Source organism: Podarcis pityusensis (genome assembly GCF_964106645.2).
Source record: "Podarcis pityusensis genome assembly, chromosome: 18".
NCBI classification, from domain to species: Eukaryota; Metazoa; Chordata; class Lepidosauria; order Squamata; family Lacertidae; genus Podarcis; species Podarcis pityusensis.
The window spans coordinates 11,321,034-11,333,010 of NC_138043.1; the positions used below are offsets into that span (position 1 = coordinate 11,321,034).

Sequence of the window (11,977 nt, forward strand, 5' to 3'; positions counted from 1 at the left end):
GAACGAATTCCTATGCCCCACAAATAATCCAGAGATGCATTTTAAATAAAAGGGCACATTCTACTCATGTGAAAACACGCTGGTTCCCGGACCATCCGCAGGCCGGATTTAGAAGGCAATTGGGCGGGATCCGGCCCCCGGGCCTTAGCTTGCCTACCCATGCCTTAGGATGGATGTCCTTATTTTCATGAGAGAAATGTTGGAGGGTATGATGTAAGCAGGGAGCAGCGTGAAGGAATGAGCATAGAAGATGCACGTTGAAGGCTTCCGTTTTTCTTTCTGAAGAAGCTTGTTTGGCAGAGACAGGGAGGAGCTCTCTAGATGTCACGGGACTCCAGCTTCCCTCAGCCCAGCCGGCATTGCAGACATTCGGGAGTGATGGGAGACGGAATCCAGCAACACCCAGACTCTGCAGGTTTTCCTTCCCTGGTCCTAAGAGGAGACATTCCCTGCTGGCTGCACGAGGAAGGAAAATGCCTCTAATCAGAAGAGGGATGCTCTTCCAAGAGCAGGGAATGCCTCTTAGAGCTGGGAGGGGGAACCTCCGGAGCCCCATCAAAAGTTCCTCCAGCCAGTGGTCTGAGATGATGGGTGGGTGGGTGTGGCATCCGCCTGTCTCGAGAGACAATGGAGTGCGCCTCCAGGGGTGAATGGCTGTGTTGGCAGCACGGAGGTGACCTGGAGGTCCTGGGCTGCCCAGGTGACAAGCCCCCCTCTCGGCCTCACTGAGGGGTCCAAAGGAAATCAGAGGAAGACGATTGGCACCAGCTTGACTGCAGGAGTTGCCAGAAGGAGGCGGACAAGGCGCCACCCAACCGCCTTAGGGACTCCACTCTGGTTTTGCGTAGGGCTTCCTCCTGAGCCTTCTCTCTCTCAGATGTCCCACAAGGCAGAGTTTTCTTCTAGACAGGCTCCTTCCCAGGTGGACGAGCCCCACCTGCCCCTCACTCCCCTCTATAGCACATGCAGAAAGCGCCTTCTTGACCACTGAACTCCCTCTTGGTCTCGTCCACTCCCTCCGTCTGATCCTGGCTTCGCATGCAGGGGAAGCCCCTGACTCACGGAGGGTTTGAGACCCATCGGCTCCCCTCACCCAATTTAGCCAGCCAATCGAAGCTGCTCCCAGGATTGTGGCCGCTGTCGCCTGCTGACGGCGTCTGGAAGCCACAGGTGAGAGTTGGGTGTGGGTGGGGACCAAAGGTGGACAAACTACCCCAGAAAGAGCACATGACCCCCCCACAGAGGTACCACCCCTCCCCAACCACCCCATCATTATCTGAAGGGTTGCAGGCACCCCACCCATTGGGCTATGTAAAGCTGTCGTGTGAGCGTGCACACACACACACACACAAACTAAGATCCTTGTTTTGTCTAGCTCGGTCCTTGCTGTCAAAAGCTGCCTTGGGTTTTGGCTACGGCTCTTTCCTCCGTCTCCCCTGGAGATTGAACCGGTGGCCTTCTGCGTACATAGCAAATGTTCCACTACTGAGCTAGGTCTCGCTTACGGAGAGCCAAAAGTTGCTTCCCAGAAGCTTCCAGGTTCATCCCAACTGGCTGCGAGGTGACACTCCCCCCGAAAGGGTTGTTCACTCGAACAGTAGCACTGTGTACACAACGGCCTAAGTAGATCCCTGATGGATCAGGACAAGCAAGCATTGGCCCAGCATCCTGGCCTTGCCTTACAAATCGACAAGGCTCTCCACCTGCGATCCCAGCAACCAGTATTTAGGAGCTTGCTGCCTTCAGCAGTGGAGGAGGGAGAAAAAGGGTGCGTTTCAGCCTTGAAGGGAGAGATGCCAAGAGGCAGAGATGAGTCAGGCTGGTGAAGGAGCCAGGATGTCTCCCCTCTCCCCTGGTCTCCCAGCACTAGAGGAGGTATGAAGAGGGAGAGGCAGAGGCACTGGCAGAGTCTCAGGTTGCTTGGGAAGGCCCCATGGGAGAAGGAGACGGGCAGCTGGGGGAAGTGGCTGGGGGAAGTCTCCACAACTGCCTCCTTGGGGCAAGATCGGCCAAGAAGAATTGCTGTGCTCATTGGGTCTGGCACCCTTGAGGAAGCCGTTTCTTCTAATAAACACTTCACTTACTCCGCGTGGTTTATTGCTGGCTGGCTCCTTGAGCACACACCCTCCTCCCGTGCCGTGAAAATCCTAAATTGCTCCCCATAGCACCTCCCCAAAGGGGGGGAGGCCAAGTCTGTACACTGGAAGAGGCGTAGTATAAAAAGGGTTACAATCGCAGGGTCATCCCAGCCAGTGCTCCAACCACCCGTGGTGCCCATGTGGCAATGTGAAACGACTCTCATGTTTTAGTTCTGTGTTGTGAGCCAAGAAGATAGCGGGAATTTTAATGGAAATGGTTGGCTTCTGCAAAATACCCTGCAACACACCCCAACCGGACCTCCAACGTCTGAGTCACATCGACTGGGGGTGGATGCGACCGCGGTACTGGGCAATCCACCGCCCCAGCCGCCTGGCCAGCGGCCTCCCCACTTGCGCCCCGCTGCTGGTACTGGGTTGTGGTGGAGGCTGCGGCAACGGCGCTTTCCTGAAGATCTTCCGGACCCAGGAGACCAGGAATTGGAGGCTGAGGCGTGAGGGGGTCGTGCGGGGCTCTGAGGGGGTGTGGTGACTCTCCTTGACTGAGGGGCGACTCCCAGCAGAAGGGCACTGCTGGGGACTTGTTCTTCCTCCTTCCGTCTCTAGCCTGAGCTGCGAGAAAAGCAAACAAGTTACCTCCAGCCCAAGGGATTCTGGGAAACTGGTTACTATTCAGATGGTCCTGGGTAGGGTAACTGTGCCCCCAAAGGAGCAGGTGCACAGCCTGGGGGTCATTTTGGACTCTCAGCTGTCCATGGAGGCGCAGGTCAGTTCTGTGTCCAGGGCTACTAGCTCCATCTGAGACCCTCCCTGCCTGCTCCCTGTCTCGCTAGAGCGGTCCATGCACTGGTTACCTCCCACTTGGACTACTGCCATGCGCTCTCCCTGGGGCTGCCTTTGAAGGTGGCTTGGAAACAACTAACCTCGAATGCGGCAACTAGACTAGTGACTAGGACCACATAACACTGGTCCTGAAAGACCTCCACCGGCTCCCAGTACATTTCCAAGCACAATTCAAGGGCCTGGTACTGACCTTTAAAGCCCTGAATGGCCTCGGCCCTGTATACCCGAAGCAGCACCTCCCCATCGTTCAGCCCAGCCACTGAGGTCCGGCTCTGAGGGTCTTCTGTTGGTTCCCTCCCCGCGAGAAGTGAGGTTACAGGGAACCAGGCTCAGAGCCTTCTCGGAAGTGGCACCCAGTCCATCAGATGTCAAGGAAATAAACATCCTCCTGACTTTCAGAAGATATCTGAAGGCAGTTTAATGTTTTACATTTTTTATGTTTTCATATGTGTTGGGAACCACCCACTCAGATGGGCGGCCTCAACATAATCAATTATTCCGATGCCTGGCTTGAGGTCAGGAGGGCCTATGGCTAGGCTACCCACAGGCAGGGCTGGATGCTGAAGAACTGCAGAGGCTGTTCTCCACAAAGAATTGTGGAGGGTTGCAGGGGCTTCCCCTCCCTGTGCCAGCTGCGACCTCGCCAGCCAGCGCAGAGCAGTGGGCACCTTTCCAATTTTGAGAGAGCCAAGAGGGCTGGTGGGTGGCTCCAGCTGGGGAGCCCCTCCCTGAGGGAGACCCCAAGGAGGCAGGCCCAGAGCCAGGGGACTGGTGGTGGGACACCGAGGAGGAGAGGTCAGAGGAATGAGAGGAGGAGCCGGACGCTGACGGGGCAGCAGGGTTTAGGGAGCAGGGAGAGCCTGAGACAGGGAGCTGTGCAGAAGAGTCTCTCTTTCCGGCTGCCCCAAGCTCCCCTGCCCTGGGTCTCTGAGGATGCACAGAGAAATGGAAAGGGGTTGAGATTGCTAGGGAAACATCTGGGAGAGGAGAAGCCTTAGAGAGTTGGAAGGCAGGGACCTTCAGTCCTGGCAATGGCTCCATGGGGGCAAGACCTGCTGTTAAGGCTTGCTGAGACCACTAGGCCGAGTTGTCTGTTCATTTCCCTGAGTGAAGAGTCAGTTTCACTGACAACAGAGCCTTGCTCGCCTGCGCCTGACCCCAGGGCTCTGGAAGGAGCTGCTCTGCAGGGAGAGGAGATCTCTGAGGATCCACACAGCTTAGCTGTGGCGAACTAACAGCTGCTCCCACAAGGCACCTGCACACCTGGGGGCGACCTTGGACCTCGTCCCCTGCAAAGTCATGGCACTCGACCGCTGCGCCACAAGCCCTGCTGCAGACTCTCCCAGCGGCCCTTTTTTCCAGGGACGGACCCAGATTTACAGAAGCCACCCCGGTTTTCTATGTGATCCTCGAATGTCCCGCTTTTCCTTAGGACGTCCTGTTTTCATCGGGGAAATTAAGGAGTCATGTGAACCCCGAGCAAAGGAGAGAATTAACAACCTTTTGAGGACATCTGAAGGCAGCCCTGCAGAGGGACGTTTTTCAATGCTCTTTATATATGCTGGAAGCTGTCTAGAGTGGCTGGGGCAACCCAGTTAGATGTACAGGGTATAATAATAAAATTATTATTATTGAATAATACGTCCCTATTTCCATTGGATTAAATTGGGAGGGTATGCTTGCTGGGCCCCGCCCAGAATTTGAACTCACGTCGCGCCCACCTGCTCTGGGTTGGGGGGCAGGGAGCGCTGGTCTTGCAGCCGCGGCTTCAGCCCCCCTTCTGGGGCCTGCTCCTTCTCCGGGGCCCCTCGGTTTTTCCTCTTTTGAGGGCACTTCCTGCTCACACTGGCTGCTGGCAGGGGCGATGGGGGGCTGTGGGGGGCTCCCTGCCCCTTGGTGGGGGGGATCTTCTTTCTGCCCGCTCGGGGGGCCCCACTCTCTCTGTCCCCGGGGGGCTGGTAGCGGGGGAACTCCTCGTAGGTCCGGTAGCAGGGGAAGTAGCCTGTGGAGGCGCAGGAGTCGCCCAGGAGCGTCTCCTCGTCATCGGCCAGGTAGTAAGCCTCGTGATCCGCTGTGGCCCTTGCAAGTTGGTCTGGCTTAGCGTTGTCATAAGGAAGGACCTTGAATTTTTCAGAGAAGAAAGAAAACAAGGCTGCAATCTAATGAAGCGAAACTGAGTCGCGCTGGAGTGTTAGATCTGTAGGATTGCAGGGTTGGTTTGGGAGAATTGAGACCCTCCAAGACTCCCTATTTTCCCAGGACACTCCCGGATTTACAGAAGCCGTCCCGGTTCCTGATTTGCTCCCAGAACAGAACGCCCCGCTTTTCCTGAGGTTTCATGATTTTTGACCTGGCAATATATTGCAAATCATGAGCTGCGTGTTCGTGTGCTCTGCAAAAATCCCAACATGGGGAAAACCAGCCAAGGGCTCTACACAGCTTCAACTTTATTTCAGACATTGAGATATAGGGGGACATTGCGATGTTTAGCTGGTTATATATATCACGATGTTGAAAAGCGTATCTTGCCTGGAACCCCTGGAGATTGGGGCATGCGCACTCGTGTCTCTGCATTAATGGGTGGATGGGTGGAAACCATCATTGCCAAGCAAGAAGTGAAATCATGCTCCCTTGTTTGACCTTGTAAGTAACAACCCTGTACTATCCTGGTTCTCAGCCCCCCTACTGTGGAGTGGTGGGTTGTGCTTCTATTCAAATTTCAGCCCTTATTCCTAAATCTATCCCTTTGGCCATCCAGATGTTGCAAAACTATAACTCCCAGCAAGCATGCAGTGACTATGGGAGTTGCAGTTCAGTCCAGCAACATCTGGAGGGCCACATCTTCAGCCCAGTCCCGTTCCATAGAAATTTGCGCACTCTTTTCTTGGGAGTTGTGTTCAAGGGCCACCCAATCCAACTTAGGGCCACCCAATCCTGCCATCTCACCAGTTCTGGTGGCAGGCAGTTCCTAGGACTCAGTTACTACGTGCTTCTGACCTCTTTGACTCTGGGCTCCAGGGGGTCTTCTTTGTTGTTGTCAGGTGGGGGCCACAGCTGCTCTTGCAGTAACCCCTTTTCTTCCTTTTCCTGCAGCTGTGGGACAAATTCCAAACAAAAACAGCAATATGAAGAAGTTTGAAGAACAGTGTTATAAGAATTCTATGGTCTCAGATATAAAAGACCTGTTCATAAATGTACAAGGCAAACACAAACATAAGTATATAAACCACGTGTCTGAAATAGTAGAGGAGAGCAATCCTGAAACCATTTTGACTCTCTCAGGGACCTCAAATATTCCTCTGCAGTGAGGAAGGAAATGGGAAATCCTCCCCATTGTCTTTTTGCTCCCAAATCCTGTCTCAAGGGCATATTTGTGCCTGTGATCTGGATTCAGGAACTGAGTATTACAAAATACTTTGCCATTACAAAAGAATGGCCAGGCTGCCCAGGCAATGCAATCAGGGACCATTAACAGGTATCCTGACAGACAGGATGTCTGCTGTAGACGCCTCCTTCTGTGATGTATGTCCTTGGGGGGGGGGGTCTTGGGCTACAGGGTGGGCAATTTCAAAAGTCTATATAAGGGCTTGCACACCATGTTCTGGGTTCTCCTTCCTCCCTGTGTGGGGAGTGTGAGGACCTTGTTGCAACAGTTGTGGGGTTGATATGCCCCCCTCCCCTTCTGCCAATTGCTCCTTGGGCCGCTGCCACCTACCCATCGAAAATCCAGCAAATCTGTGCCCTGTGGTCTGGGGGTCTCCTTCCTGCCCTCGCCTTCTCCCTCCAGGGGGCTGCCCGGCTCTTCCTTGGGCTCTTCCTCCTTGCTAGCCGCTTTGTCACGAAGTTCTTGGCCCTCAGATGCCGACTGCTGGCAGAGACAGGACCCCCGAGGGGGTGGGGGGGTGGGGAACAGTGAAGAAAAAGACAGCAGCCCAGAATGAGACAGGCAGGAACCCAGAAGCCAAACCCTCCTGCCTGCAATGATTCGCTTGCCAGGGAAGCCTTAAAGGCCTGGCGCCATGGGGGGCTGGTCCATCAGGATGAGTGGGGCAGCAAGCACAGCCTGCCCTCAGCAGCCCCCTGCCGGCCTGCCCCCTTGCTCGCGACCCGTCCAGAAGGTGGCCCTCCTCTCTCTGCCATGTACCTCTTTGATGTTTTCAGAGCCCCCCAGGGTTTCTAGGCTCAGGGGGCTCCTCCTGCCCACATCCTCGGAATCCCCAATATCTGTTTCGGGGAACTGTGGAGGAAGAGGGAGAAGGATGAGGGGAGAGAAGGCGTGGCATCTGCCACACAAGCAGGTCTCTGCCCCAAGGAAGCTACAGTAGGAGGCTGACAAGAGGGAGGGTGTCAGCATGAGGAAGAGGCAGAGGCAAAAGCCTTTCCAGGAATGTAATCCTGGGGCTCTGGCTTGCATCTGACATCAGCCATGCTCAGAGTAGACCCACTGAAATGAATGAGAAGGAATAACTCCGGCCCATGACTCTGAATGGGTCTACCCTGGGTGGAAGCTAGTGGGATCAAAGGGGGTTACAAGAAAGAATGGTTGTAGCAGAGAGAGAAAGAGAATTATTATTATACATTTAGTGATTTGTGTTGTTACCGGAATTTTTGAGAAGGTTGGGGAGTTGTTTCCAGTGAAACGGGACACTGCACCCCAGATCATGCCCCAAACAGACCCCATTCAATTTTATAAATACCCCCATAAAACCCACCACAGTTTTGCTGCATTGTATCTTGTTCAAGGTTACATAGTATTCACTTTCCCTTGTGGCACAAAACCTTCAGAAGATTCACATAAAATCACTCCAGCCTTGGATTTACGCCATTCCAATGTTTTTCTGTTCAGGAAGGAAATGGCTACCAAGGGGGAATCTTGGGACATGAGTGAAGGCAGCCAAACTCCCTAAAGAATGAGCCCAGCAGCCCCTCTGCCTGGGGGATAATCTCTGGCATCCTGGCACCTGGGTGCCAGACAGGTAGTCATTCCAGGGATAATAGTAAATCCAACTTCAGTTCATTAGGATCTTGGTCAAGACAAAAGGGGTGTGATTAACTCAGGCATAGGCAAACTCAGCCCTCCAGCTGTTTTGGGACTACAGTTCACATCATCCCTGACCACTGGTCCTGTTAGTTAGGGATCATGGGTGTTGTAGTCCCAAAACATCTGGAGGGCCAAGTTTGCCTATGCCTGGATTAACTTGAGCAGGAGAACAGGAACATGTACATACTCATATTTTGTGTTACTTAATGGGTGTGAGCTGGAGGTCAAGGGAGGGATGAGAACAGACCTGGTGAACAGGTTTCTGCCAGAAGACCCCTCCCAGGTTGTGACATAGCTGTGATGTATATATGATGTATGTGTGGTGCTACACTAAGGTGTTGTCTGTAAAAAGGGAAACATATATATAAAAAGGGAGCTATCCTTTGTTCTGGGCTTCTTCCTGCTTCTTCTATGGGGTGGGGGGAAGTCCTGTTTGAATAAAGCCTTTTGAATAAAGACCACGCCTACTGGCTACGGTTTTGCTCTAATACGCTTGGCTGGTGTCTTTGTTTGGCAATCCAAGTGAGCCCAAGGATTTTCCTTTAACAGTGTGCCATAAGCAGCTCTTTCCAAAATACAAAAACCAGTAACATGAACATTAAAATGCAAAATAAAAAAACACAATAAAAAATTAGAACCCAAGACACCCATAATTGAAACACCAAAATAAAATAAGGACTCAAAACTCCCTTAGCAATTTCCCGTTAGCAATGGAGATTGGTCCCCTCACCAGTTTCCCAGCCATTGATCTTGGGACTTAGCTGATGGTCACGCTGTCTTTCTTGTTTTCTAATATGTGGTGATTTTTTAAAATTAACCCCCAGCTTTTCTGATTCTGTCCCAGCCAAGCCAAGCCACCCACAGGCTGCTGACCCAAGGCTAGGGGGGTGGCCCTCAACTGCAAAGTGAGGTTGGGGTTTTGAGCTGACATTACAAACGGGTTGCATATCTGTCCTTGGGTCCATCCATCTCCTCTGAGGGTGGACCTGTTTCCCCTTAGAGTGACAGCTTACCGCATTCCCCCAGAGAAAATGGAGGAGAAAACAGAGACCAATAGACACATAGAATTAAGACAAAGTTGTTTTATTATGTATAGGTACAAATTTAGGAAGAAACTGCCACCCTTTAAATCAGGCGCCGGGTACCTTTGGTCCTCCTGGTCTGCTGAACTATAACTCCCGTCCAATAGCCAGGGATGATTGGAGTTGTTGTTCAACAACCTGTGGAGGCACAAAGAATTAAACAGATTAAGGATTCAGTGTGAATAAAGCCCATCTCACTTTAGTTGAGAAGACAGTTTCCAGGTGAGCGGTGTACCTGCTTCAGCTTTCCTGCTTCAAGTCCTGCCTGATAAGAACATCAGAATAATCATAGAATTGTAGAGCAGCAAGAGACCCCTGAGGGTCCTCTAGTCCAGCCTCCTGCAATGCAGTAGCTGCAGTTAAAAGAAGCACCAGCCTCCCCTCCAACAGTTCTCAGATGAAAATAGGGACATTCTATTCTACATCAGGAAGATTTTCCTGCATTTGATCTCCCACATCAACAGAATTCAAGTGTCCCAATCAAGGGAAGACATTTTGTTGTTGTTGTTTAGTCGTGTCCGACTCTTCGTGACCCCATGGATCAGAGCACGCCAGGCACTCCTGTCTTCCACTGCCTCCCGCAGTTTGGTTAAACTCATGTTGGTAGCTTCACCAACTATCCAACCACCATGTCCACTGTTGTCCCCTTCTCCTTGTGCCCTCCATCTTTCCCAACATCAGGGTCTTTTCCAGGGAGTCTTCTCTTCTCATGAGGTGGCCAAAGTATTGGAGCCTCAGCTTCAGGATCTGTCCTTCCAGTGAGCACTCAGGGCTGATTTCCTTCAGAATGGAGAGGTTTGATCATCTTGCAATCCATGGGACTCTCAAGAGTCTCCTCCAGCACCAGAATTCAAAAGCATCAATTCTTCGGCGATCAGCCTTCTTTATGGTCCAGCTCTCACTTCCATACATCACTACTGGGAAAACCATAGCTTTTACTATACGGACCTTTGTTGGCAAGGTGATGTCTCTACTTTTTAAGATGCTGTCTAGGTTTGTCAACGGTTAAGTTTGTCAAGGGTTAAGGGAAGACATAGGACCACTTTATCCTGCCTTGGTCAGACCACATCTGGAATACTCTGTCCAGTTCTGGGCACCACAATTTGAGAAGGATGTTGACCAGCTGGAAGGGGTGCAGAAGAAGGTGAACAAGATGATCAAGGGTCTGGAGACCAAGCCTGATGAGGAACGGTTGAAGGAGCAGGGTATGTTTAGCCTGGAGAAGAGGAGACTGAGAGCCATCTCCTGATATCTCTTTTTTAAAAAATAATTTTTATCAACAGACCAATCAAATCACATAAATTCCGAATTACAGAGCCTAATTTTAAATTTTTGTTGGGGGTACCCATATTTCAAGTTCTGAAAGGGATCCAATCCTCTTGTTGCTGCTGCTTTAAAAGTCCACAAATCTGTCCAAATAGTGTTCACAATTCTGTCCAATCCTTTCTTGCTGTTTTCCACATCTCTTCTAGTTGTTTTCATATATTTTTCCTTTCTCTTTGTCTTTGTGGCCTCTGATAGTCTCCATAAGTGGGTTGAAACAAATTTGTATTCCTGTGTGGATTTTTCCGTTCATCCAAGGGTCATATTTCAGACAGCTACCATATTTCATCGCTTCCATAAAGAAAAACATTCTTGCTGTCTACTCGCTAACTTTTCACAGGTCTGTCCCCTCTTTCTCAGTCCTCGAGGAGGTTCTATCAGGAATCCAATATGAAAACAAAGCTTCCTCCTCCCGATCATGAATCTTTCGACAGGACCTGCCAAAATGGCGACTCCCTTTTTGTTGCTGCGCCATCAAAAGCCCTTTTTCTTTTTCTCGATCTCACAAGCCAAACTTTTGGTAGTAAATCATTTCCACACAATTTTAATCATCCTGCTTAGGTCGGTTATGCAACGGTTCTCTTTGGGGAGGGGTTATTGATTAATCACATAGAAGAAAAGAAAAAAAGTCCCCCCCCATCCAGTCCCGCTCCGGCATACTAAACCTGGTGTATTTTCTTTATGTTGTATTCCATTAAATCATTTCACAGAGGTCACTTCAGTTAGCAGTCTTCACTCCCGTTCTTCACTTGAAATATGTGCTTTTGCTTCTTTTCCAATTATATATTTCGAGCTGATGCAAACCAGTGCGCGATCAGAGACAGCGTCCAGGAGAGCCGGACCTACCCGAGGGCTTTGTGTCTAGTGCCCTCACCCCCTTCTTTTGAATCTGGGGGTGAATTATGGACACAGCAGGCAAGGCAGCATTCCCCATTCCCTTGGGGCAACGAAGGGAGGCTGCATACTCCCATATCAGCCTCTTAATTACCTCGTGTGGGTTGGAGAGATGTTATTGTCAGCCATCTTCCAATGCGCCCCCTGGTGGTCCCCCATCTCCTGATATCTCAAGGGCTGCCCCATGGAAGATGGAACAAGCTTGTTTTATATGGCCATTTATGTATTACCGGTATTTTATTTGGAATGGTTATGTTGTGCGGATGCCTGATTATTGTCTTCCAAAGCAACTATTCTATTTCCAACTCAAGAATAGTAATCATAATGCTGGTGGACAACAAAAGAGGTTTAAAGACGCTTTGAAGGTAAATCTAAAAAATGCAGTATAAGCATGGAAAACTGGGAAACACTGGCCTGTGAGTGCTCCAATTGGAGAACAGCCTCAACCAAAGGTATCACAGACTTTGAAGCAGAAACTCAGGACGCAAGGGAGAAATGTGCTAAGAGAAAGTCTTGTTTGGCAAATCCTCTCCGTGATCAACTCCTGCCCAGAAACTTATGTCCCCACTGTGGAAGGACGTGTGGATCCAGAATTGGCCTCCACAGTCACTTGTGGACACACTGTTAAGACCGTATTCATGGAAGACAATCTTACTTGGTTACAAGTGGTCGCCAAAGGAAGAATTTTATTTTATTTT

General features: G+C 50.9%; 1 protein-coding gene across 3 annotated transcripts; it reads right to left on the reverse strand.

The window, feature by feature from the left end:
• Positions 1–2,303: 2,303 nt before the first annotated feature.
• On the reverse strand, positions 2,304–8,881 carry LOC308467208 (uncharacterized protein). 3 transcript variants are annotated; one of them, XM_080988663.1, is made up of 6 exons: positions 8,711–8,876; positions 7,084–7,176; positions 6,655–6,807; positions 5,937–6,032; positions 4,661–5,059; positions 2,304–2,708 (listed from the first exon to the last, which is right to left on the reverse strand). In XM_080988663.1, exons 1-6 carry the CDS (start codon positions 8,723–8,725, stop codon positions 2,412–2,414), a joined length of 1,053 nt encoding a protein of 350 aa, XP_080844789.1. In that variant the 5' UTR covers positions 8,726–8,876; the 3' UTR covers positions 2,304–2,411. The 3 variants fall into 3 exon arrangements, with proteins under 3 accessions (XP_080844789.1, XP_080844790.1, XP_080844791.1); XM_080988664.1 differs by having other exon boundaries at positions 6,655–6,804; positions 8,711–8,875; XM_080988665.1 differs by having other exon boundaries at positions 2,566–2,708; positions 4,650–5,059; positions 8,711–8,881.
• Between the last annotated feature and the right edge of the window lie 3,096 nt (positions 8,882–11,977).

Bases quoted from the DNA above. Each gene is read 5' to 3' on its own strand.
- LOC308467208 (XM_080988663.1), bottom strand. The intron at 6,033-6,654 runs GTAGGTGGCAGC...TTTGTCCCACAG, and splicing joins ATTTGCTGGATTTTCGATGG to CTGCAGGAAAAGGAAGAAAA. The intron at 2,709-4,660 runs GTGGGCGCGACG...CTTTTCTCGCAG, and splicing joins TGCCCCCCAACCCAGAGCAG to CTCAGGCTAGAGACGGAAGG.